Raw genomic sequence first — 27,766 nt, 5'->3', positions numbered from 1 at the left:
GCTAACTGGACGGAAAGGAGCTGGAAATGGAGACTGAGAGACTGAGAGACTGTCGTCTCTTCGACTTGTCGCAGCTGCAGCAGCCAGCCATGCAAATACATTTTGTGGTTGCAGCAACACACACACACACACAACGCAGCACAAAAGTATGCAATAAATTCGATTTCTGCTACGACAGAGAGAGGCAGAGATACAGAGAGGGAGAAAGGAAGAGAAGAGAAGAAAAAGTAACTGGGAACTGGGAACTGGGATTGGCAGTGTAACCAAAGTTGCGTCTCCGGCAAGGCAAACATCAGGAACTTTTGTACTCGACTTCGGTTTCTCTTTCTCGCTCTCTCTCTATCTCTCTGCATGCCTCCTTCTCTCGCTCTCTCTCTCTCTCTCTGTCTGTCTGCCTGCTGCCACTGCTGTTTTTAATATTTTTTTTTGCTGTGTATTGCATCCCCAAAAAGCATCTTCTATCGCCTCAACTGACTGTCTCTCTCACTGCTTTTGAATTCCTTTCGCTTCTTGTGGCTTTTGGCTCATGTGGCAGACATGGAAAACGCACTGAATGCGGGGGGAGGGGCAACAAATGTTGCCAGGAGACTGCTATGCTATGGCTACGTGCCCTACAACTAGACAGCACACTAAAACCCCAAAAGAGTTGTGAAAGTTGTTTGAAAAAGTTCCCCCCCTTTCTTCTCATCGGCTTTTGCTGCTTTCTATGCTTGCCATGACGTGATTTGCAGGCAATACGACGTGACCGTGAAAAATAGTAGAACGAGGCATAATGAAGGGAAACTCAAGTAGAGCAGGGGAAATGTGATGTAGAAAAATTTCCAGATTGCCAGCAATTCTGTGGCAATTGCAGATAAATGTTTGATAAGGTTTGGCCCCCAACCACCCCCCTCAAAATGGAACGAAGAACTTCGCGCATTGAAATGGAAATTCTCTTTTTGGCCACCATTAAAGCGTATCCATCTCGAGCATAATATAAGCCTGTAATTTACCTACTTTCGCGTCCACTTAGCTGCTGCGCACCTTTAGGGGGCTGCCCCTGCCACTGCCACAATCGCTGCCTGTCTAACCTCAGAACTTCATTAGGCAAAGAGCACGCACGCAGCCTCACACCCAACACACACACACAAAAATTGAAACGACAGAAACAACAAACGAAAACGACAGAGGAAATCTTTAAATAAAGAAAAACGAGCAAACGAACAGCGAACGGAGAACAGCGAACGAGCGATGGCTATAAATTGCACGGGCGGGCGCTGGCACAAAATAAATGTAAAGTAAATGGCGCTAATTCAAAGTAGATTTATTTATTATGCCATTTTTCCATCTTGCGGCACAGCGCCAAGAAATATGCTTTAAATTTTCCATCCCAAACATTGTCGCTGGCAGACAATGAGACAGCCGACAGCGAACAAGCAGAAGGACAAGCTGGAGGAGGAGCAACAGCAGCAAAAGAGTGGTTTAGAGTGGTATGGGGGGTGGTAGCGAACATGAGTGCACGGGGAAACGGCAGAGGGGAGCTGCTGCTGCTGCTCCACGCCATTACAGGAACAGGAACACCAAACACAACGAAGGCGTAGCCAAAACAAAACATCCAAAAAAAACTGAAAAAAAAACAAATTGAAATTTTGTGTGTGATATTTGAACTATGGGGAATACCCTGTAGTCACAGCCAAACTGTCGGGGAATTAAATTACAATATAAAAACTGTTGAAAAAGAAGCTTTCTAATATTTGAAAATTATATAAAAAATAATCTATGATAATAATTCTTCCAATTAGAATATTTATTTAGCATTAACTGGTTTTCCTTCTATCGACTATAATAATCATACGATTTATATCTATAGCACAGGCATTTCTATTTTTTATTTATTTATTATTTTATTATTAATTATTATTTTTTTTATTTATTATTTAAATATATTTATGTATATTTATTATTTAAAAATATTTATTTATATTTATTATTTAAATATATTTATGTATATTTATTATTTAAATATATTTACAACACTTTCTAAAATCTGCTCAGTTTATTATCTACCTTACCAATGATTTTTTATAGCCAAATTGCACCACTTATAATTTATACCATTTAATGTAACACACAATATACCCCATCCGGTGCCCATGCGTATTCCAGGGTATTTAAAGCAAAAGCAAACAAACGAAAATATATTTTGGTTGTGCGCCGACAAATTATGCAACAAAGCAAAAAAAAAAACAAAGAACGCACAAGAGCGAAACTCGAAACATGCCGCCCCGCCTAGAGGCATCGCCTGCGCCACATCTATGGACAGCTGTAGGTTCTCCAAGAGCTCTGCGTCTGCGGCAGATTTTAATTTACGCTCTTCTCTTACTTTCTTTTTTTTTTTTGTGGCGCACTTCCCCCCCACCAAAAAGAACTGCCCGATGGGAAGGGGCAGACAGGGCATGGAGGGTAAAAGATGACTGAGAAGCATAGCACCTGCTGCCAGCGACAGGCAGCGACTGCTGCTCTCTGTGCTGTTGTCTCTTTCCTCTTCCCCCCCCACCACCCTTCTCAGTGTATCTTCCGCTGTTGCTTTTGCTGTTGGTGTTGATTTTTCTTAACGCATTTAAGCCAATTCTCGCCTCAGAGCCTCTTCGCTCACTCACTCACTGTCTGGTCTCTGGATGATTTATTAGCCAGCAGACAGGAAGGGAGGACTTGCCGCCGGGTAACGGAATCCAGGCCGGCGTGGAGCCGCCGCCGGATTATCAGAGAGAGGTGTCAACAACTGCCTGTAAATTTGTACAAATTTGTCTATGACTCCTGTAAGTGTTGGTAAGTGTTTGCTCATGGCCCGGCTAATGATTCCAATTAGATGAAGGGGCCCCAAGATTACACAGAAGTTCGTTGGGGGGTGGATTCCGAGGCCTAATGGGGGGGCGTATTACGAAATGAGCCAGGGCCAAGATTCGGCTCTTGATAGCCATTGAGTAACACCTTCTTCTTTTTTTCCATTCCAGCCATCAATCTGCTGCTGCGTACGTGATGGAGTCCTGCGTCCTGTGCATCTCTCTCCGTGAATGGGGGATCATACTTTGTTGCCAGTTTAATGCATTTCCCTCATGGCACAAAGCAAGCAAGAACAGTGTAGGGTGGGGTGCGGTTGGGTGGTGAACTGGGCTGAACTTTCAAATTAGCAGCAGGCGAAATTTTGCTGCTCAAATTTCAATGCAACATTTGCATCGCACGGATCAGGTGTCGAGTTGCGCTTTTGTTTCTACCTCTCTGCATTGGTCTTGCCCCTCACCATTTTCTGGCTCCATTTTCATTCTCCCACTCTCACTCTCTGCCTCCAATTCCCTCTACACTTGCAATCTCCATTTCCCTCTCCATTTTCATATTCAGTTTGCAAACTGAAAACTGGCGCAGCGAAAACTTTGCGGCTAATTGAGTTGTGTGCCATATTTGATATGTGTGGCAACAGCCAAGACAAGTTTGATTAGAAATTCCCCAATGGCCACGCTGCAGGCAGAACATCAACAGTCAGTAAATTAAATTTAAACTCAGAGTTTAAGAGGAGCGGAGCGGTGCGTTGCGGTCGGGCAGCACAACTACAAAAGGCAACTTCAAACGGCACAGAACAACAGCAGGAGAGGTCCAGCGGAAAATAATGTTAAAGCCAAAACATTAGCCAAGAGGCAATACCAAGAAAAACAACAACAAAATAAGTAAAGAAGAAAAGCGCAACAGCAACGGCAAAAGCAAATGTTAAGGAAAACAAAATTAGGAAGTGGTTGAAAATTACGACTTAAGGATACCCCGAGAAGGGAAAAGGCATTAAAAGGAGAGAGAACCAACTTTAATTTTAATTTACAAAGAAACAAAAAATAAAGAAAATCATACAAAATAATATACAAAAATAATATTTCTAATAATAATATAAAAAATATTTTAATTTCCATTTCAATTATGACCAACAAATATTTTAAACTATCATCAAAACTTAAGTATAATAACAATTATAAAATAAAAAATATTTTAATATTTAACATTTTAAAATTTAATTGCAAACATTTTAAGTTCTAATCAAAACTCAAGCACGGCCAAATATCTTTAAAAATGTGAATTCCACTTTTAAAAACCCCTCGAAATTTACAACGCTTAAAGAATACCCTTTGGACTCTGGGAAAATTACCAGGGTAGCAACAAGCAACAAGAGAGAGCAAGAGACCGCCCAAAGCGCAGCAGCAGCAGCAACACAAAATAAAATACAAATCACACGAACTAAAGCAAATAAGGAGCTGGGCAGGGGAGCCGGGGAAACAACAAGAGTCGCGTCGCGTCGCATCCACACACTTTAACACGCTGACACGGCCTCAAAGGCCAACAGCGACCGTGATTGTTGTGCTGCAGTCAGCACCCCAGCAGCAGCCCAAAACCCCCTGCAACGCACACACACTCACACACAAGCCACCACCCCATTTTGATTACCGCTCGGCACTCGGCAGGCAGCTCATCCGCTTCGTTGCCTTGCCGCTAACCAAGCGACAGGCGCCACACAAAAAACAAAAAAAAAACAGTCTTGCATACTTTTAGTTGCAATGCGAAAGCGTGTGAAAAAAAGCACACACACACACGCATACACGCACACACATAGACAAGAGGAGCGAAAAAATGGCAGCGGATAAAAGGGAAATGACATAGAATGCGCAAAGTGCATGTAGCTCTCTGTGTGTGTGTCTGTGTGTGTGCAGAGCGACAAAATTTTCTGCAGTCAGTGGGGAAATTGTTGAAAAATTGTCAAACAATTGCCGGCTACATCAGAAAAGGAAAAGCGGCAGCAGCAGCAGCACTAGCGGAAAAGCTACAAAAAACGAGCATCCAAATTGGCGGGGAAAAATGCAGCAAGCGAAAAGAAAGAAACCAAAAATTGTGCTATGAGTATGGGAAAATTCAATGAACAATCATTTGAAAATGCAAAACAATAATTGATAATTGTACAAGCGGAAAGGTAAAGCTGTAAAGCGGCAAAGTGGATTTCGAATGCCCCAAATGATAATTAACCAACCGGAATAAACGCAATGGAGTCCATAAATCCACAAATGAGTCCCTGTGGGGCCACTATAGGACCCGAAACATAAGCACAACTATGGACTCCCTCCCAGCAGCAGGAGCAGCAGCACAGCAGTGCTCAGTGACCCAGTGCAAAATCCATATGCAAATCCCTCTTTAAAAACTCTTTTTTTTTGGGGAGAGGATCCACAAAAAAGAATTCATGGGATGCCGACGGTCAAGTCCATGTCAAGTCATAAAACCAGAAACTGACGACCTAAAGTGCCATCAATCACAATGTCAATCACTTTTTGTCATAAGTAGATACTCAAACAAGGACACAGGACGACGCACACATCACAGTGGACCCAAATGGGGGGCGTGAGACAGAGCGAGGGAGGGAGGGAGGCGTGTGTGTGTGTGGGTGTGGCAATGTCAACGTTTGTCCACTTGTTGAACAGCCCAAGCAGAAGGAGCAGCAGCAAGGGCAGAAGGTGGAAGACACCGTAGCAGGAACAGGAGGCAGGCTGGCCCCGCACAAGTCATAGACAAAGAAAACTTAAGTGGTCACTGTCCAGGGAGCAGCAGCCAGGAGGCAGCAACAGCAACAGCATGTGTGGCAGATCCACAGTGTGGCAGAGAGCGGGAGGGCAGGGAAGACTGTGTTTGTGTGTGTGTCCAGGTCCAGCACTAAGCCACAATACGCATACGCCCCCTCTTAATTATGCTATGGAACAATGACAACTTAAACAGCCACTAAAGCTAACCAAGCACGTGCTCTGAGGGGTCCTGTACTCTTTCCCCATTCGCCATAGCTCACTCACTCTCTGCCACTCTGCCACTCTGCCTCTCTCTCTCTCTCTCTGTGTGTGTGTGGCTCTGTGTGTTCAATGAGCCCCACTGTGTGTGTTATTTGGGGGCTGCCAGTCACATAATTCACTTGAAATGACATCCAGATAGCTTTGCTAAATGGAGGCGGCATGTCCCAGACGACACTATAAAGTTTTTGCTGCCCCCGAATTGACCTTGTGACCCCGCACACAGCAATGAAAAAGTGATAGAAGGTGCTGAGCTAGTAGCAGCTGCACATAAAGTGATCGGTAAAGGATATAACTATCAGCCTTGTTTCAAGCTCGATTTTCGTATAATTTGTGTGGAAAAGGAACTTGTGAACAAGGCTGATGGCTGAATTCCATGAATGAAACTCACCCAAATGATGTGCTATGTGATCCCGCTCCTCGGACTCGCCTATTATAAAATCCTGATGCTGCTGATGATGCAACATATCCAGATGATGATGCATATCCATATCATCATCGTCATCCCCATGGTCGTGATGGTGGTCATGGTCGTGCATGATATCATGCTCCTGGGCCTGGACAGGCACCGGCATGCACACGGTGAGGATAAGTGAGAGGCAAATGGCCGAGGCGATGGCGGCAACAATTAGCCTTGCGGATATTTCCGGCATTTTATGCTTCCGCTGCAATTTCATTTTCCGACAGCGCTGCTGCCGCTGCTGCTGTTGTTGCTGTCGCAGCAGTGCTGCTTCCGCTGTCAGCGGAAATATTTTAATTTTCATTTTGTTATGCCTCCGTCCTCTCTGTCTGCTGTCTGCTGTCGTTTGACTATTCCTCTTTTTTATGTATTTTTTTTTTGTTTTTTTCTGTTTTGTAGTGTAATCTCCCTCCTTCCTATCCACTGTAACTTTCTTTTGGTTTCTTGTACGGCTTTTGCTGTTCCTTCACTTTCGATTCGCTGCGTTATTCAAATATTTATGCACATCAATTTGTTGCTCGGCCCTTTGGCCGATTGGCAATACGTGGGCATTTCCATTGCATAACTGCAGTCGCCTCTGGGCCAATGTTTGACTATGCAGCGGATGTGTTGCTGTAAAAATAGCAGAGAGGAAAAAAATCAACATACATAAAATAACGTTAAATATTTCAACAACAAAATGAATGGCAATGGTTTTAATTTTTCAACGCATTTATTCAACGTTTTTTTTCTGACTTTTCCCTGCAGACCACCACCTCCTCCTGTCTCCTGTCGCCTGTCTCGTTTCTCCGGTTTCCACTTCCATTCTTTTAATTTTAGTTTGCATTGCCGTAAGTTTTCATCATTGCATTATTAAATATCATTTCATTATTTATGCAGCCACACATACATATACATGGTCTCTGCTTCGCCCTGCTCTGTTGCCTCAATCTATGTGGCCATAAATTATGCAGAATTGTATATTAAGGGTATGGGCATGGGGCAAGTGGCATGGAGCTGTTAACAGTTTACAAATTGTTCAAATGTGTAAAAGGGTAAAGGGGAAAAGGGGTGTGCGGTAAATAGAGTGAAAAAAAAGGGGCAAAAGGTGTGGGCAGAGAGTGAGGCAAACAGACAAATAGCTCTGTGGAAAATTCAGGTAAAAGCTGACCCTATAACTGCCCTGCACATTCCTATCATAATTCTTAAAAGGATTAAGCTATTTATATTTTCATAATTGATTTTTGGTTTTCATTTGCAAAGCAGCAAAAGGATTTTCGTCTGCATTTTCCAAATGGACAGCACACATCAAATGAATAATTTACACAACAAAAAAATTCCAAGGAAATTCTATGGCGGTAGTAAAATTAAATAAGATATAGTAAGTGCTGTCTGGTGGCATTCATTTGTAGATGTAAGAAAGATAAGTTCATTCAAGTAGATATTAAATTAGAAATAAGCAGCTTATCAAAGATATTAGTTTTGTATTTTAAATGGCATTCATTAAACACAATTTCAGCGTGTATGATGATGATGATTTAGTTTAAAGGAACTACGCTGCATAAATCAACATTCTGTTGGTATTTATAATCCGATAAGTATAATCACTTAATGGCAATTATTTCCATTATAACTTAAGCAGGATAAACTACTGTCAAATGCTTCGATTATTAAATACCCTGTACTTGGGGTAGCGTAGCTTTAATTGTTTTTAATTGAGTAATAATAATTTATATAAATCCATAAATTCTCTGCTGCCAAACTAAATATATGTATAAGATTGCCATCAAATACTTGTGTTAATTTTTACACAAATATTCATCTAATTATTCCCCTAATCAAGTGAGTATTAAGTTGCGGTTTGTATTCAACAAAAGCAACAATTTCTTCTCACACAAATGGAGAATGTTATATGCATTTTCCACAACATTTATGGCTGCTTCTGCCACATAAATATTTTCTCTTAGTCAATTTTCTTAAGAATTTCCCATAGAATTTTGTAGGGTTTCCTCCACATTTTCCATACACACAAACACACACACGCACATACATTTACGTATTTACTTGTGGCGAAATCCAGAGTCAGGGTCATGGTAATCAAGGGGGCAAGGCGGTAGCCCAGCTCCTTTCACATCCAATCGAGTTTGGGGGCCAACGAGGCGTATGGGTAACCTGCTTGACATGCTTCATTTGCCACATAAGCAGCATGCAACATTTGCTAACCGCAAATTCGTTTCCAGTTACAGAGTAGATGGAGTCAGAGTGGGGGAGAGTGCGGGGAGCAGAAGGAGTCAGCGCCCCCCGTCTACTCTTTGTATCATTTTGTACATTTTGTATTGGGTAGGGGAGGTGGGGTAGGGGGAGGAAGAAGCCAAGTCGGATGCCTCGTTTAATTGCTAGAAAACTCCACAACCAGTTAGCGCACAGAGAGAAAAAGGGGCAAGGATAGGGCAAAGGGAAGGGCTTGAAGACTTTCTCCACACAGCCACAGCCAGTCCATTGGGGAATTCCGAGAGGGAAAACTCGGAAAACAAAAGTCAGGCGCAAAACTGGCAGAAAGGCATTTAAACTTTTGGACAAGTTTAATTTCCCGTCGAGTGCGAGCGTACAGAGTAAGTGCCAGTGCGATGGCCAAACGATGGCTATGGCAATGTCTCCCCGACAGATACTCCAAGAGATATCGCTGGGAAAAGGGACTTGGACTTGGACGCTCGGCATCGCTTATGAAATTGAAAGGCCAAAAGGACTTGGCCATACTTGATGGAATTGAGTGGCCTGGCAATCAACTAATTGCGGCAGGCAGCCCCACAGTTCCTCTCTAGTTCTCACTCACTCACCGCTTATCGAAGGGTAGGAATACAAAAAAAAAAGGGTCTGCCATTTTCATTATTAATATTATTATTATCTGCTTATGATGGCCGGCCCGTCATTGATCATCAATGTCCGCTGTTTGTTTTATCTGTTCTTTGGTTGTGGGCATTTTCTCTGTGGCGCTTCCCTCTAGCTTGGTTTGGGCTTCCATTGGTATCGCTTTCCTCTGTTTTTCCTTTGTTCGTTGTTTTGGTTTTCCCTTCGCCTGTCCGTTGTTGTCGTTTTCGCTGTCCGTTTATCTGTTGACCAGGTGGGATATTAATGAAGAATAATGCCAGCCTGTCCTCTATTATTATTATTTTCTTTCCTTTTGGTTTGTTTTTTTTTTGCCTGGTTTTTGTCACCTTTTGTGTGGCCTTTCAACTTTTATTAGCTTTTTTTTTTTGGCTGGAAAATATCATAAAGATAAGAAAGACAACAAAGAGGTCAACAGAGAGAGAGAGAGAGCGCGGGAGAGCGGGGAGAGCCGTGCTGAAAACTTGAACGAAATGTGACAAATGGTTTTTTATTTAATAAATTGGCTTAACCGGTTGGCGTGTAACCGTTGGACACAACGGAAAAAAGAGAATGAATGCCATGGAACCATAAACCCATGACCCACTGACAGGGTAGGGGGTAACCCGAACCCCAGACCCACTGACAGCCAGCTGAGGGGGGAGTCAGAGACAGAGACATGGCCCTGGACCTGGACCTGCCCACCGGGGGTTAAGCCTGACATTCACGGGGCGTAATTGAGTGAAAAATGAAATGAGTTTAAGGCGTGGCATAAGCATTACGACAGGTATTTGATTGGAGGTGGTGGTGGGTTCGTCTCGAATGACAGCAAATACACGAATTAATTCAGTTAAAAATAAACGATGAATAATGAATAAAAAATGCAGCAGAAATTTATGAAATTAACGACGCGACGTGACATTCATGACCACTCATTCCATATTCATTGCACACTCATTTGATAGGCAAAATTATGAGTGATGAATCCCACCAGAGAACGCACTTAAGTAGAAATTTACACCAGCCATTAGGACTATCCTTCTGTTATCTTTGATTAACAGCCACAGAAGGAGACGCAGAAACAGCCGCAGAGAGACCAAACACAGAGCATCCTCCCATGAGGCGTCGTCGTGCCATCTGCTTTTCCCTAAGCAAATCACTCCAAAAAGGAAACTCAAACAATGCCATAATGATAAATAGCCAGACAGAGCCCGGGCAACAGACTTTGTCCAAGGACCAATAAGAACACGAAAAGCCCATGCTACGGACAGGACACGACTAACTAAGCAATTTTGGACACCTTTTTTTTTTGCCTTCCTGGGTTTTTCCGTCTGCTCTCTGTGTTTGCGTCATTAACATTTCTATTTGATTTGCGGGCAGTTGGGGGAGGGGGGGTTTGGTTCTTATTTCGCCTATTGTGACTTTTGCTCAGGTTTCCTTCGTTGCTTCTCGTTTCTCGTTTAGTTTATCGCCAGCTGTCAATCGTTAAATGACAAACAATGAAATGCGGCAGCGGGTATAGCTTAGTCGATGCCCAGGCCCAGGCCCACGACGATATCCAAGTCGGCGGGCTGACTGGCGTCTATGATTTCCAGCTGTCAATGACAGTCGGCTAATCCCCGACAACATTCCTGCATTCCGTTTGGAGAAAATGAAAATAACAAATGATACCTTTCTACCTTTTCGAGCAGCTCCTACACATCACCAGCCCTCTTTCTTCCTCTCTCTCTCTCTCTCTCTCTCTATAGCTTCCTACTCTTTTTCATATTTCTCACGCGATTGCCTTATCCGCATTCCTCTTTCTCTGTCGTCCTCAGCAGCAGCAGCAGCATGCCATTCAGCATTCCGTTTGTGTAAACGTTTTGCTACTTTCGCGTGTCAAAAACTGCAGCAAAATGCCAAATAAAGGGCTTGTTTATGTCACCTGGCAATGGCAGGCGGGTGGGGAATGGGACTTGGCTGTTTGGAGCTGGAGAATCCTCCATGGCACTGCTGAATCCTTAGTCCTTGCAGCTTATGGGGTAGCTGTCGCTGGTAATATGCAGAAAATCGCATTAAATTAAACGAAATACAAGCGGATTGCCATCAACATTGTCTGGCAATCTGAAATATATACGCGGAATGTATGTATGGTGCTGGGTAGAGTTTTTGCTGTAGATCTTTAGCAATCATTTACAATCTATTGACTTAAGTTGTCTGATTGAATGCAGTTTTATGATGTGAATGAATGGTTTAAATACTTTAAAGGTTTGGCTTTTCTTTCTGCCAACTTTGGGCCTTCCAAACCCTGCCTTAAGCTTCTATTAGTTCACTTGTTTTTATTAGTTCAAGTACTTTTAGTTCATAACGTTTAGCTCTTGGCTAAAATATAATTCCATTTGGCTTCCCTTTCATCTGCAGATCTTATTTAGCTAATTAATTTTTGCACCAGCCACGAGACAGCCACAGAATGCGTTTACATCATTTGCAATAATTCATACTCCGCGCCGCTGTGGCGCCCTGTCCGCTGTCCGCTGTGTCCTTTGTTGTGTTGTGCATCGTTGCTTAGAATAAAAATCAAATCACAGCCCCCGTCCATCTTGGCTGTCAGTTGCCAGTTTTTCTCAGTTTCTTCGCCTTGTCTTTTCTCAGCTGGAAAACTTCTTTTAATATGGAAACCCAAGCGAAAATGTGTATACAAAAACGATGGAAAAAAATGTTTGCTCCAACGCCCGGGATACACTAACTAGACAGCAGTAGCAGCAGCCGTTGCAGCTCTCTCTCTCTCACTCTCTTTGAGAGTGCACTCACACCAGCAGCACACCCATTTGGTTCTCCTCACTCATTCTTTTCGTCTTGCATTTGATTAACCTACAAAATGGCATTTGGGCTATGGCATCATGAAACACTGAGAGAAATCAGGATATCAAATGAGAAGAGTTTGATAAAGTTTGAGGACTGTGAAAGGAGCAGGAATATATTATTATATTATATTATATTTATTATATTATATTATATTATATTATATTATATTATATTATATTATATTATATTATATTATATTATATTATATTATATTATATTATATTATATTATATTATATTATATTATATTATATTATATATTATTATAGATATAACAATACAAAACAGGATTTTGGTTAAGCAATTTTTGCAAGCAAATTTCCAACAGCTTACACTTGAAAATTTCTACTTCTGGTCTAGGGAAAATTAATATTTTAATGCTTTAAATGAATTATATTCGAACCTCTGGGCTATGTCAAAATAAATGTATTCCTTTACTGTACTATAAAAAATAATTTCGGTGGAAAAATTCATCCTACAACATCCTCTGCCAGTTACATCATTGCTTTATGCCCAGTGTCGGTTTTTAAGTTTCAAATTTTATGCCAAATTTATACAAAAATCATAATTTGTAGACTGTTTTTTTTCTCAGTGCTGGGGGCATGGTGTGTGGGGGCATGGGGGTGTTGGGATTGGTTGCTGTGTTGTTGCAGCAGTTTCTGCATTTTTCTTAACGGGTAACTTTAATATAAATGCGGGCACTGTCAGCGGAGAGCGAGTGGAGAGGGTGCGACAGAGCAGCAGCAGCAGCAGCAGCAGAATGAAAATGCATAAATGCATAAAAAATTGGCCAGCTTACAAGCAGCTTTACATATGCAATGCGGGTCGGTCGGATGTTGGTGGCGATGGCAGTGCGAGGCAGTACCGGTTGCCGGTTCCAGGGGGGTGTGCGGGGTGTGTGTGTGTCAACAATGTTGCGAGCAAAAATTTTTCCGACACGTGTTTGCTTTCCCCATGTGCTTCCGTTTCCCGTTCAAGCCAAGTGCCTATCCGTTCCCACACAGCCCACACACCCCCTTCCATGCACTGCCCATTGATGTGACTTTTGGTCATTTGGCGAAGGGGCTTCTGTGGATGGGGGGAGGGGCGTGGCTTTTTTGCAAGGCATTAAAGAGTATGCAAAAAAATCAATTAATATTCGCATCAAAATTATAATTTCTCCAACAGCACCAGGAAAAATGAAAAACTAACTCAATCACCGCAGGTGCACACCGTGTTGGCTGTTCCCGTTCCCGTTCCCCTTCCCGTTTCCATTCTCATTCTCATTCTATTTGTTTTTATGATAGAAATGCAAAACTCACGCGAAACATTTTCGCCGCTGCCCGAAAGTATGCAATAAAAATGTTTGCTTCTACCTCGTATACATCTGTGTGTGTGTGTGCGGGAGTGTGTGCATGGCAGTGTGGCAGTGTGAGTGTTTTTTGTGGGGCGGCTGGTCATGCATTTCCGGTTTTAATGATTATAACACAATCAAGTGCATATTGCCTAATTAGCGAATCCCCAGCGCGAGGCACGGCCACCCAGCACCCAGCTCCAGCTCCTGCTCCTGCTCCAGCACTGGGCGGTATTCCATCCAAGCCGCATAAACTGCATAAAATATTTCCCGCATACGCTACCAGCGTTTATATGCATGTATGTTTGTGTGTGTGTGTGTGTGTGTGAGTTTCGCTTGAATGTGTATGTGTGGTGCATGTATTTTCGCATATTTTATGTCGCTTATTGAAAGGCAGGCACCGAGCAACGAGCACCGAGCAAGTATTGCGAATTGCTGCATTCCATAGTTGCAGCACAAAATACTCGTATCATGTTTTTCTCGGCTTTTATGTACACTCACACATACACAATATATATTGTGTGCTTGTGTGTGTGGTTGCATTGAGTGAGGGTGCGTGTAATTGTGTGGTTGACTACCAGTTTTATTTGATAGTTTTTGCAACCGACACCCCACCCCGAAAAATGCTGCTACCCACCTATTCATTAGCACTGGCTAAACACAGTGATGCACATATGTTCAGACACAAACAACAGCAGCTAAAAATAGTAATTTATGGGCCACTTTTGGAAAACACTGTGCTACAAAAGATAACACCTTGTCCCGTGATTGTTGGGAAGGTTTGAATTTATATTTGAAAAATTTACAAAATAATATACAAAATTATTATTTTTAAGCATAAAAATCTGCGAGATGCACAAATGATTTGGCTATAGCTTCATATGCTTTCCATAAAAATATAACCTTAATTGTTCAGTTTTGATTAAATTTATTTAAAAAAGATGCACAGGGAAAACTTTTGGTGCAAGAGTTTCCATGGGGATGAATGCAAGCAAACTATCTCAACTACATAATCATAAGAACTAAAGCTACGACTGCGCTTAAGCATTGATCCCTCACTTTTGTTCCACATGCAGAAAACCCTCTGCATATTATGTAGAGCCAACAAACAAAAGGCCACAGAAAAAACTATACAAAAACGGAAAACAAGCCAGCAAAATACGATTATAATGAGAAAGTTTACTTTAGTATTTGTTTATCCAAGAGGAAGCTGCTGGCAGAGCTAAATAATTGAAGAGACCACGGACAAAGGTCACTGTGTGTGTGAGTGTGTTTCTGTGTGTGTGTAGTGTGCGTGTCTGAGAGGCAGGGATAATGCGAGTTTAATTGATTCCATGCTGCGTTAGTTTTCCATCAGCATGTGGTATGTGGGCAGAACCTTTTTCCTCCAGTTGCTGACAACAACTACTTCAAGATGGTGACCTGGCTGAAGGCCTACGCACTGGCTCTTTGTTGCAGCGTGAAGCTGCGGCACATTCCCATCAATCGAGCTACAGTCTGTGATCCCGATAATACCAATTTTCGTGTAAGCTGTGCAACTGAAAACCGGTGCTTCTGTCCGGAACTTGATCAGATTGAGAGCTCTACAATGGAGAATATAAACAGCACTATGTCACTGCCCGACACTACTTAATCTCAGTTTAGCCCCATTTGTTTCCAGACTGCATCGATTAGTTTCAGCTTAAGAAAAACAAACCTCTTTACCTAACCCTAACAAATTTGCATAACTTTTGCCATTTGCTTTGGCAAAATAAATATATTCTGCCAGGAGATGCAAGCAAGTTCGGCTCTCCTCTTCTGCTATCCTAGAATATTTGCTGTTTACCTTTTCCTTTTTGTATTTATGTAGTTTTGTGGTTCGACTTTCACATTGGATAAGGAATAAACAAACACTCAAAGATTATTATGTTTTAAATACTTTTTATATGAACTTTTGACGTTTGATTTGGTAATAAAATATTCCCAAATTAATTTGCTGTCCGTTTTTTTGGGCATCTTATTTCAAGAGTATATTTATTTTTATTTCTATGTATTTTAATGTATTTATTGAAGCATTTTTTGTAGGGTTAGGGATATTATTTTCTCGCATTATTAAGTTGCTATTTTCTTGATATTTTTAAAATATATTTTTCTATCTATATCCTGCATTTTCTAGTGCTATTAGTGTGTTGCAGTTTTTATTTGTATTTTTTGTTTTATTTTCTCTAGTTGCAAATGTAAACCGTGCCAAAGATTGTTCGCCTGTTTTCCATCTAACCCTTACTCTATGCCAAAAACCCCCTTCAACCTTTACAAACCACAAATACCATTAATTCTCGTTTACTCTTTGAGATCTAATCCTCCGCATGTTATATCTCCTGTTGCTTATATTGCTCTGCCGATGCACTCCGCATGCCACATGCGCTGCCGCGGCGTGCCGTTTTTAATTGCAATAATTAAATGTCAAATTAAATCCTAAATTCTGCGGTTTAATTAATTCAATTGGCGTGACAGTCAAAGTGAAATTTCAAATACGTAATACGGATACAAAAAAAGGAAACCCGCAATTGCATAACGTATCTAGGGCTCAAATGAATTCCATTGCAATGCTCCAAGTGCCACAAGGTATGCTGTGATTGTTTGGCTTGTCGTTTTTTTGTTTTTAAGGGGAAAGTACTGTCAGCCCTATAATGAGCCACGCTCGACTGGAGCCACCACCGCCCCCCCCCCCACCCCACCCCAGAATGCAATCAGCATGGGGAAACGACTGGAGCACGACTGAAGCTTCAGCTGTAGCTCCAGCTCCAGCTCCGGCTGCCGCTGCAGCTGCAAGGGTAAATAGCGCCATGGAGCGCTAAGTTTTCTACAGCAACAAAAAAATAAAATAAAATAAAAAAAAGAAAAGGGGAAAAGCAAGAGTTGGCTGGGAAGAAAGAAGCTTGAAGAGAATTGAGCACAAAGGAGCAGCAGCGGGGGACTCGGCACAATTTGCGTTAAGCGTTCTGTGAAAAATGAGGTACGAAATTGAGGCTGGCACTGGACTTGCCTTCAAACTGGAATTTAAGTTTTATTTGAGTTTGGTATTCACATTCAAAGTTCACTAAGACGGACAGGACCAAGAAGCCCCATGCGAGGGATTGTTAGAGAGAGAGGAAAACTTCCTTGAAGGGCAAGAAACTAAGCTGAAGGAACTTCCCACTAAAAAGTTGATCATAGCCTAAATGTTGACACAAGGGGGGATGTTTGCCTAAAGGAAATTATTTAGGATATATATAATGCTACATACATATATAATGCAATATATAATGCAACATATAATGCTATATCTAATGCCATATCTAACTTATATTTAAAGGCAGTGCCGACATATTTCACTCTACAGTTTTAGTATTTTTGTCCAGCTCTCACTGAAAGATCATTTTTATTAAAGGCCAAATCGTCTCAGTACCTTGAGACATAAAACATAAAGTCCATCTAAATTGTGTTCATGGGAATACCAGATCTGTTCCACTGAATTATCACTGTATTTGTTTGTTGTCTTACGAGTATTACGAGTATATCTTCCTACGTACAACGTGCAATATGTTGTTGCATGCTTTATCCAGAACACAACTGACTGTTAAATGTTTTTCGACAGCACCAGCACCACGCGGAGCAGCGGTCGGCACTTTATATTGAAATTGAATTAAAAGCGACACTTGAGCGCGAACTTCCTTACTACCAACAACCAGCAGACACCTCGAGGAATTGTCACGACGCGTACGCGTTCTTCTTCGTTTGAGTTTAGCGAGCAGCTGTACGTCCGTGAGCGTTGCGTACTCAAATCATACTAACTAATTTACTTAGCAGCACGCACTGATTACACAAAGTCATCGTTTGGGGCGCCCATAATCGTGGCTCGGCTGCAGGACGAAGGACGAGTAGCCGTGTCGGCTGGCAACCGAAGAGAGCCACGAAGTTGGAGTTGCACGAAGCGTATGCGAAACGAAGCCAAGCCACTTGCACGAAGTTTAACAGCGAAGAGCGCAACTCGAAGAGAGCATAACAGTGGGTACGCAGGCTGGTTAACAGTCGTCTGTTATTGAACATTGAAGGAATCTCAATAAGTTTTGCGGATGAACCCCCACATGTTTCCGCATGAAGGCATGCACTTACTTTAACTATTACTAAGAAGTGGGTAAACTATTACTAAGCAAGGGGCTGAGTTGCTGCTTGGAGGGAACTAAATTATTACTTGGTGGCATTTTTAAGTGAATAGCAGCTTGATTACTTAGTAAACAAGAGCCAAACCGGCAATCTTCTTGACAGTTAACATGACTTTACTTTAAATAAAAGTCAAGTTTTAGGGCTGGTGATTTATGGGATGTTCTAATTTATCGATTTATATGCAAAAATTTCCACAGAAATTTCGACAAAAAAAAAACACTGACCTCCCTGGTCTCCATGAACATTCAATCATTTATGCTGCCACACACACACACACATTCATGGCCTCTCATCAGTGCCGAAATCAAACATTATTTATGCAAATTACAAACCATTATTATTAAAGCCAGCAGCAGCCATAATAGCAACAAAAACAACAAAAAGGAGAGCAGCGGCAGCAGCAGTAATAGCAACAAGGACTAGAAGAGCCACAAACCAGCAATCATATCCGTCATGGCAGTACCAGAACTAAAAGAGAGAGGAAGTGGATGGATGCAGTAGGGGGAGCGCAGACGGACCTGCCAATACTTTGGGGAACAAATTTGGCAGCCGGCATAAATAAATTTTTACTTAATGTAGGTCAGTAATGCTAAAAGCGACACTCTTTCACTCTCTCGCTCTTGCTGTCTCTTTGGCATTTCTTGCGCTCTTTTGGCCCCCAGCATTCTCTCTTTAGCGTGGCGCTCTCTTAAGTTGAGTCAGGCCATAAAATATGCTACAAAAGTGGCTGCCTTTCCTTTGAGTGTTCGAGTATTTGTGAGTGTGGTGTGTGTGTGTGTCCTCTAAGGACTCTACTTGCATAATGCAAAACAGCCAATGATATCTCCATGAATTCCATAGATTCCATTCCTCATTATTCATGCAGCAACTCAACTGACACACAAAACGACCATGAAAACGATAATTCCAGCAGAATTCTGACCAAAGCAATGCAAGAACATTCAAAGGGGATTATCGTTGAGGTTTAAGTCTAAGAAATAGCCTCGTAGATATTTTGTTTATATGATAAATATTATTTTAGCTATTGTTTTGTATTTTTAAAAGACTCTTTCAGCTTGATTATTAAATTTAAACCTTGAAATTATAATTTTAACTCAATATTCCATTAAACCTTAACGAATTCATTTCGTTCAGCATTAAATTCGGAATATAAACACAAGCCAGTCGAACACTTGCTGTCTGCTTCTACATTGAACTGGTTGCATAGGATGGATTTAATTTACATTTTTTTTCTGCTATTTTTTGGCTATTTCGTGGCACTCATCTCGGGTATGCCACACGTGGCTCATGAGGCTCCAAGCAATTTAAAACACCATACCAGGCATAAGAATCCGCACCATAAGCCCCATCATTCGGATCATACAATGAATCATGCCAAACATGATCCTCCACACTTTCGTGGTCATTAAAAAAAAAGGGATTAAATAATCTTGCCAGCGTGTAGGAAATACCTACAGAAATAACAAAGTTACAAAACTGTAACTAAATATTCGATTTTTATTGAAATAAATCAAATATTTTGTTTGTCATTTAGTTTCAATCGATTACCCCATAAATTTGCTGGAGATTTTAGCATTTCGATGGCCAATACTGTTTGTAAATTGCTTCGAAAAAGTCTGTCCCTAATCAAGATTAAAGCGACTAAAGGAGGTTACTGGTGAAAGTTTCAAGTATGATTCCTATCCACCAATCAACCAGGCAACCGTCTGGAAATGAACAAAAACTTGACTACTGCGAGTGAGAAATAGAGGGCGTTAGAGAAGGCTAAGGAGAGTGAGAAAGAGGGAGTTGTGGGGGGATATTGTACCATCCACAAAGTCCGGTTGCTGTTGCATTTGGCTCAGTGTGTGTGTGCGTGTGTGTGGCTACATAAATAAAAGACGAAACCGAGACACACTCAAACCCAAACCCATCTCCACTTCGGCTACCAATGGATTTCCCTGCGTAAGTTGGCAGCTTCTCCTGCTCCTCCTTCGTCTGCCATTGGACCCAAAAAACTCACACACACAAACACACACACACTTATGCTGTTGTAACGCATCCTGCAACGCAAGTTGGGTCCAAAAATTTATGTACAAACTCACTTAGGCAAGAATGTTTATGCGTTTTGTACGTGTTGGTTGTTGGTTGTTGGCTGTCTGTCGCTCATGTACCCACCTCCTCCTCCCCTAATGCCACTATATCCCCCCAATCTACAACTCCCCCCCACCAAGTCATGTCGTTTATTTTGTCATTTTGTATGCTCTCTTTTTTTGGGGGTAAATTTTTGAATGCCATGCTCCTCAGGGGGTTGTCGAAAAGTGTAATGAAATTTCTCCTCACTAATGACTTAAATGCAAAGGAATTTATTCAGCATTTCGGCATTCGAGAGGCTACTAATTGCCATTGCATTTGATGAAGTTTCAAAAGAATTAGATGAAAAGTTAAGGCCAGTGAAAGGCCACTGAAATCTACAAATATTTTCTTACATTTTTGCGCGGAGTCTTTAACAGTGGAAAGTTGTCGTGAAAGTTCATTCTTTTTAGTGGAGGGGGAGTGAAGAGCAGGAGATTGCCAAGTGAAATCCTGTCATGCTTTGACAACTTTTACGCTTTCCTTTTCCCGCACAGAACGAACAGCTTATTCCCTTGATCACTTACTGTCCCTCTGTCGCCTCTCTGGCGGCCCTTTGGCGGCCCTCTGGTGGCGTGAGGGCCAATTATCTGGTGGCACCTTCAATACCCACTTCAGATGTGGCAGATATTTACATATAATTAGCGCGGACACCCACCCCAAACCCAAATGGCAGGCCACAGCATCAGCAGCGGCAGCAGCGATGTTCTCTCTATTTGCCCAACGCTTTTCCTTTTTTTTTTTTTCTTATTCTTTCCTTCGAGCATTTCTTTTGCAGTTTTTCTACTTTCCATCGCCCCGAAAACTTTGACAATGAAGTTGCAATGATGACGATGCCAAAAAAAAGACAAGAAAAAGATTAGGAGGCAAGCAATATCGTTGGCATGCAGAAAAAGTTTTTTCCTAGAGATGGAAGCATCGAGGCGCCAACTTAATAAGGCCACCAAAATGCGCCGTGCCGCGCCGTGCCGCGCCGCTCGATGGGTGTGGGGGCATGCAAAGTGGAATGCAACAAAGGCTAAGTGTGGTAAAAATTATTCCCTTTTTAGATGCAACATTTCACACGCAATTGATAAAGTTTCTAGCACTGAATCAGGCATAGGGAAATTTCATGATTTTTGCCACCAATGCGGCGTATACGTAACGCTGATCGGTGCATCATCTCTTTTTGGAAAGCTAATTAGAGACCAGAGTCTGGCTAATCAAAATGATGACCAAAGTGATGAAGCTGCACCCACAACAGCAGCAGCAGCCTCCATAGAAGAGTCTCAGTCAGGAGCTGAAGGACGATGTAGTTGATGCTGCAGCTGCTGCTGTGGTTTTCCCTCCAACCAATTATGCGAAGAAAACGAGAGATGTGTGTAAGTGTAAGTGCCCTGAACCCCAACACACACACACACACACATCTAGAGACCCTTTCTATACTGGCAACCCCAGAGCAAACACTGATTCCCAATAATACGCCAAAACATTCTACATACCAAAACAAAACTTCTATTCAGCATATTTCTGCTGCCGTTTACAAACCTTAAACAATGTTTAAGCCGACATTCAAATTGGTACTCGTGGGCGATGCTCAAACGGGCAAAACCTCACTGATAAAACGCCATCTCAACGGCACTTTTGATGAGTTCTACGTGCCCACTGTGGGACACGATATACAGACTCTCGAGTTTCGCACAAAACGTGGACCTGTGTGGTTTACTGTCTGGGACACTGCTGGCCAGCCGAGGCACGAGGGCCTACGCGACATTTGCTACACTGGCAGTCATTGTGCCATCATCATGTTTGATGTGACCACAACCGCCAGCTATGAGAGGGTTGCCTACTGGCATCGCGAATTATTGGCCACCTGCGGCACTATACCCATTGTTATGTGCGGCAACAAGTCGGAGATTATCAAGGATCGTGAGGTCTTCAAATGGCAGTCGCAGTACTTTGATATTTCGGTGAAGAACAACTACGGCTGCAAGACGCCATTTTGCAGGCTCTTCTATCAGCTGATTGGCGAGCGTTTCAAGTATTGTGCCATAGTGCGACCGCATCTAAAAATGATACAGGAGCACGATGAAAATCAAGAGGCTGCGGAGATGGAGATGGAAGTCGACAAGGAAGAGCAAAAGATACCGGAGGTGCAAAATGAAGTCAAGCCAATGGAGATCGATGAGGTATGGCGCTCAATTTCAATCCCAATAAGCGTAGCCATGATAGAGAAGAAGGAAATGGAAGATATGCGCATGGAAATTGATGGGGAAGAGTTCTAAAGTCCAACAAGCGAAACCATTCAGCTATTTATAACTCAAGGAAAGCTTATTTTAAAGCTGATTTTTCGAAATTATTATAGTTACTGTGAATAAAATTTTAACCAAAAGTAAACTGAGGCATTTTCATGCATCAGAGGCCTCTCCATGAGAGACTTCAGTAGAAACACCACAGGCAAAGAAGAAATTTGCACAGGCAAAAAAGAAATTGGCACAGTCAAAGCTGATTACTGATTATTCCAATTTGTATTTATATTTTTAAATGATTATTCCATGGCTCAAAATAATGCAGAAACAATAAAAAAGCGCTCTCGGTTGTTCCCTATTTAAAGGATGAATCGAAAGCAATATTAAGTTAATAACTTAATCAACAACTAAAAGAGATAATATATACACCAATCACCCTCCCCTGTGTCCTGTATCCTCTGTTGAGGCTAACGAGCCACACTGCAAATATTTTCACTGATTGTTGGGATTTGTGTGTGTGTGTGTGTGTGAGTGTGGCACGATTGAGTTGCTTGAATTGATGTCCATTCCACTTGCAACATGACGAATAAATTTTGCTACTGCACTCTCTTTCTCGCCCCCAAAAGCCGCAAATGTTATCACAATTTTATGTGAGTTGAAAAATTAAATTTCACACCACACTGCCTGCAAATTGTGTCTGCGTCGATGGCGACTCTGCCTGCTACCATATGCATATTTTTATGGCCCAATCTCTCGCGGGACAACGACCAGACAAAGGCAAATTGTTGTCAGCTGTGTGTTTGTTCTAGTTTTCAGCTGCAAAATGCAGCAAAAAAGCGCACTAAAATAAGCTCGAAAATATTTGCTTAATGGCATTTTATACTGCGATATTTATCCATATATCAAAATTTATCCATGGCTGCCATGGATAACGCTTTATCCTCGACAAATATCGCCTATTGTTTATTTATTTATTTCGTTTTTGTTAACACGAGGAGTGCCCAATGAAGTGTATTAATCCGTGAAGAAAAATAAAGTTTTTTGTATACATAAAATTTGTGGGAAATGGTTTTAAGAAGAGTTAAATTTTTATGTAGAAGAGAAGAGGCAGTGGTAAGACTTTTTAACAGAGATATAATTTCATTAGGAATTCATCATAAGCTATATGTTTTCGAAATTCAAATATTTGAACTGGTTACGGGGAGCATAGTCTCTCGTGGCTTCACACTATTCCGATTTTAGTCATATATAATTTCAGTCTTAAATTTCATGGTATTTCCAGCGGAACAGACTCACAAAAATTTATATTTTCTACTCGTTGTCTTACTCGTTTTCCCTTTCTGTAAATTTCTGTAAATCTAAGCAGCATAGAACGAACTTTTATTCATTTAATTTATTAAATTTTCTTGCATTATTTATTTAATATGCATTTAATTGCCATCAAATTGTTTATTAATTAAATTTCACTTATGATTTCTCGCCTGAAATCTGGCAACAAGTGAAAAACGTAGGAAAATACACAACATCTAAAGTGAAATGTCCTTCTGTAGTGGAGATTTCACTTCACTCCTCCCCCCGCCACTTCCTTTTCCTTCCCTGACAACTGTTGTCGTTAGGTAAGTATGTTTTTGTTTTTCCCCATTGCTATTTATATTTATTTTACGATTAAGACCAAAGCGAAACAGATTTGTTGACGCCATCCGAGTGCCGTAACATTAAATGAAAATTAATTGTAATGACATGGAAGGCCAAGGACTTCGTTTATTGCGAAGCTGCTGCTTCTGTTGCTGCTGCCATAAAAGCCACAAACATAAAAGGAAGCTGAAGCAAGGAAGCACTTCAAATGGAAGGAATGTGAATGTGAATGTGAACGTGTGTGTGTGCTGAATCAATCAATCAATGCAGCTTTTATATGAATTCTCTAACCATAAAAACGGCACTCGGTAAAATCAATCAAAAACAATCAATTTGCTGCATAAAAAGTGTTACTTTTTCACACTGGCACGGCGATTCGACTGGGGGGAAAAAAACTGCATACAAGTATAAATTGTGTTACGAAAAGTGCCACAAATCGCATGAGGCAAGCAAGTCGTTTAACCAACCAAATGAAACCAATTAAATGGTTGCACACACTCGCACACTATTTTAAGGTAAATTCTTTTATAATAGCATTTTTTCACATGAGAAATGGAACGGGCAGAAGAGAGGCCTTCTCTCTCTCTCTCCATAATATTTATTTCCATCTCCCCTTACTGAGAAACGTGTACAAAATGTCTGTCTACAGGAGAAACGTGCTGTCAATAAAAGATTTGCATCGACAGAGCATCGCATCGCATCGCATCGACATCGGCAGATGCCAGAAGGGGTTCGTTCTGGTTCCTTCTAGAGATGTAGTTGGAATTTATTTTTGTTGCAACATTTTGCAAGCATTTACCGAACGTGATTTGAGTTACTTATCGAACATAAATCTTCCTTTTTCCATGCACTCACCTTTCAACCCATCCATAGCCAGGATGTATGTACATATAATGTGTGCCAAAGGTGCACACACACACACACACAGTTCTTTACGAGTCCTGTTTGGTGTGTGCTTAGGTGTGTGTGTGTGCAACAAATGTATTTTTTCCGTGCCAGCAGCATTTCGTATAGAGCCTCTCGTTTATTGCTTCCACATAAGGTCCAGTGGATATTTTTGCATGCCATGCAAAATGAAGGATTCTCCGCTGTAGCTGAACGAAAACTGCAAAAAATAGAAAATATAAAAATGAAATTCATGCTTAAATTGGTAAATATTCGAAGCTTTTTGGATAACCAAAAAAAAAGGAGTTTATTCGCATAGAATTCAATACATAAATCTGAATTTTAATAAAGTGTTGCATAAAGCCTTGGAAACCATATAAAAAATTATATTTTAGATGAATTTTGCATAAAATCTTTTGGTTTTAAATTGATAAACCATTTCTTATATATTTCGCTAGCATGTATATATAGGAGGGCTCTAGACCTGGACTTTTTGCAAGTTTCCTGGATAATGGTTTACTGGTTGGACTTCTGCTACAACTACCAGGCGTCCAAAACGAGATTTGAAAATATAGAAGGCGACTTTTTCATAGAATTAGCTTAGAATTAGCTTACAGCACCATGGAAGACTTCGATAGAAAAACGCGAAACGCCCAATACGATGGGTTGCACAATGTAAATTGAAAGGGAAATGGATTCATATCGGATGGCACAATTGGGCAACTTCTTTATATGAAAACAGGGACGATGTAAGACGCTCTAAAGACTGTCTGTAAATTTTCTATTGTATTGATTGGTCTTACATTTTTCGTCATGTATACGGCTACGTGTCCAACATAACGGGTAATATACTTATTATAATAGTTCTAAGTTTGGTATATTTCACCGGGCTAACCCCGTATAATCGGGGCTTACATTTTCGTCATGTATACGGCTACGTGTCCAACATAAGCAGAAAGGTAATAAATAAAAATTTAATTAATAAATAGTTCTAGTAGTTTGAGTATAATTTCTCACTCAGAGTGAACTTAATCCCCCAAGAAATAAAATAAATAATAAACTGAAATTTATTCCTGGAATTTAATAAGAAAATAAAAGTGTAAGTCAAGGCAGGAAGATCTTTAAGGTAGGAATTAGTTTAATCTGGCTCTATTATAAATTAATTCTGCGTTACCCATAAATATCCCCACTTTAAGTAAGTAACCCCAGAAGCCTCACTGCAACATCATTACAAACGCAAAATTCAGTATACCAAAAAAAAACAATATTCGCATAAAACTTGACTTTTTTTGATCCATAAATGACCCAATTCAAAGCAATTAAAAAAGATTTATGTTGCCAAATCACATGACACTTTTCTAGCTTTCTTTGATTACTAGCTTTTTGTTACTAAATGTCAGAAATATTTGTCATGATTTTTTGTATGGGCTTAAATAACAGCAATAGCAATTGTTGGCTCAAATTTCATACAAACTAAAAACCATTTGTCATTTTATTTAGTGTGTGAAAAAGTGTAATTTTTTACGGCACTGAAATTGGATAATCGTCAAAAGAAAATAAAACGGAATTAAAACTGCAAAAAATTGTGAATATTAGCAACGAATAACAGTAAGTAAATAAATAGAAAGTGCAATACTAAAAGCAAAGATTTAGAAATGAATCAAAGTGGAAACTGTTTGGGAATTACACGCCTGAGAAGCGTAGGGCGCCTGTCTCTGCTTTTGGTGTACGTACTCGTACCTGAATGCCGTTTTCGTACGGTACTCCAATTTAATATCAGACACATTGATTGAAGTCTCGACATTTGCAATTGCTGTGCATTTTATTGACTTTCATTCCAACAACAGCAGCAGCAGTAGCAGCTCCAACTCCAAACTCCTCCTCGAAAATCCTCAATTCGTGGAGTTTCAGTGCATTCCATCAATGTTAATTGCCTCAATGTTCCACTCTCTTTTTGGTTCATGTATTTTCGATTTTAAATTGCCCTCGAAATCGGTTGGTTGTGCCACCGAAAAATCATTGAATGCAGCCAAAAATTTTTACTGCAATTGAATCAACACCCACAACAGAGAGCTATTTGCATTTACCCTCGCCGTTGTTCCATCTGATCCTTTTTCATTTAATGGCAGTCAAAAGTCAAATCGAATTTTATTCCCCAGAACCCATAACTATTACCCAGCGACCCATCGATAGACCCACACAGCCATAAACAGACCCACAGTCAGAGGCACAGTCAGAGCCATAAGCACACCCATCTATAGACCCACAATTCAGCCCAAAAAAAAAAACCCCGCCCAACACCCATTCCCTCGCACATCTATCAATTCAATGCTGACCCAAACAGTTTTTCAAATTGCCAGGCCTTCAATTAGCTGCATAAAGTTCAAGTTTCATTTTCAATTTATGCATTTTCATATTGCTAAAAAAATAGAACAGCAAAAACAGCAAAGAAAAAACAAGTGGGAAATTCGCTGGGGGGAGAAAGACAGTGATAGAGAGAGAGAGAGAGAAAATTATTCATAATCGTTGGAATGGCTTCCTTCCGAGTGTTGCCAGTTTCAACTGTTTGGCAGTTGGCCAATGGATTATTGAATAGGAAGGCACTGTGAAACGGCTTAAGCGAAGAGTGAAGAAGCCCCCAGGGAAGGAAAAGAAGGCTGAACTTGTTGCCATTTTGCAGTCTAATACATACACTGGAAAATATTTCTACTGGGACCATACAGCTGAAGCTGAGCAAAACCTCAGAGAAAATTAAAAATACTTTTTCGAATGAACATAAAATAAATATTGAATGGACATATTGATCAGCCAAAGACAATAAAATACCAAGGAAAAAATACATCTAAATTTGCTTTCGATGCTTCATAGTTCGGAAGCTCGGGGGTTACTGCTACTTCAATTCTCTTTTGAAAATCGGGCAGTTGAATCGGTCCCATAAACCAAAAACAATTCATACACTCTTTGGCAAGATGCAGAACAGATATTCTTTGGTCATACTCAGTGCAGTCCTTAATTCCTCCCATTTTTTTCTGCCTACTTTAATGATTTAGTTTTCTTCCTATAAATAAATTCATTTCCACCCAACAAAAATCTTCAGTGTACTTCATAATTATCCAATGTCTTTTTGGCCCACAAAAAGGCATTTCATGGCTCGCCTTGTGTTGCCACAAACAAAAGAAATGAAAGAAAGATGGCCAAAAGAGAGTGTAAAGCAGAGAAGTGGCAACGGCAACGGCAACAACAATTGCAATTGTTTCAATTATGTCAGACAACTTCTCGACTTTATATACCGTCCGTATATATATATATATATGTACTGTAGGCAGTGCAGTGCAGCTGGCAGAGTGCATATTGCCACTGCCAGCAGTTCGCAATTATGTCTGGATACGGCAAGGACA

General features: G+C 40.9%; 2 protein-coding genes across 9 annotated transcripts in view; one reads left to right on the top strand and one right to left on the bottom strand.

Moving 5' to 3' along the window:
* The window catches only part of LOC111076524 (cell adhesion molecule 2), a 128,021-nt gene that overhangs the window by 25,101 nt on the left and 75,154 nt on the right, over window positions 1-27,766 (bottom strand). For 3 of the 8 annotated variants that reach the window (XM_041592482.1, XM_041592483.1, XM_041592485.1), the window contains 2 exons: window positions 24,339-24,588; window positions 6,235-6,915 (listed from right to left, as the gene is read on the bottom strand). In XM_041592482.1, coding sequence (XP_041448416.1) covers window positions 6,235-6,607 — 373 coding nt within the window. In that variant the 5' untranslated portion in view covers window positions 6,608-6,915; window positions 24,339-24,588. The other 5 variants (XM_041592486.1, XM_041592484.1, XM_041592488.1 and 2 more) reach the window with 5 other exon arrangements.
* LOC111077808 (GTP-binding nuclear protein Ran-like) lies at window positions 21,042-21,996 on the top strand. The gene has a single exon (XM_022372229.2). It carries the CDS (start codon window positions 21,156-21,158, stop codon window positions 21,882-21,884), a length of 729 nt encoding a protein of 242 aa, XP_022227921.2. The 5' UTR covers window positions 21,042-21,155; the 3' UTR covers window positions 21,885-21,996.

This window comes from Drosophila obscura, unplaced genomic scaffold (genome assembly GCF_018151105.1).
Source record: "Drosophila obscura isolate BZ-5 IFL unplaced genomic scaffold, ASM1815110v1 contig_179, whole genome shotgun sequence".
Taxonomy (NCBI): Eukaryota; Metazoa; Arthropoda; class Insecta; order Diptera; family Drosophilidae; genus Drosophila; species Drosophila obscura.
This window is presented reverse-complemented; position numbering and strand designations above follow the sequence as displayed.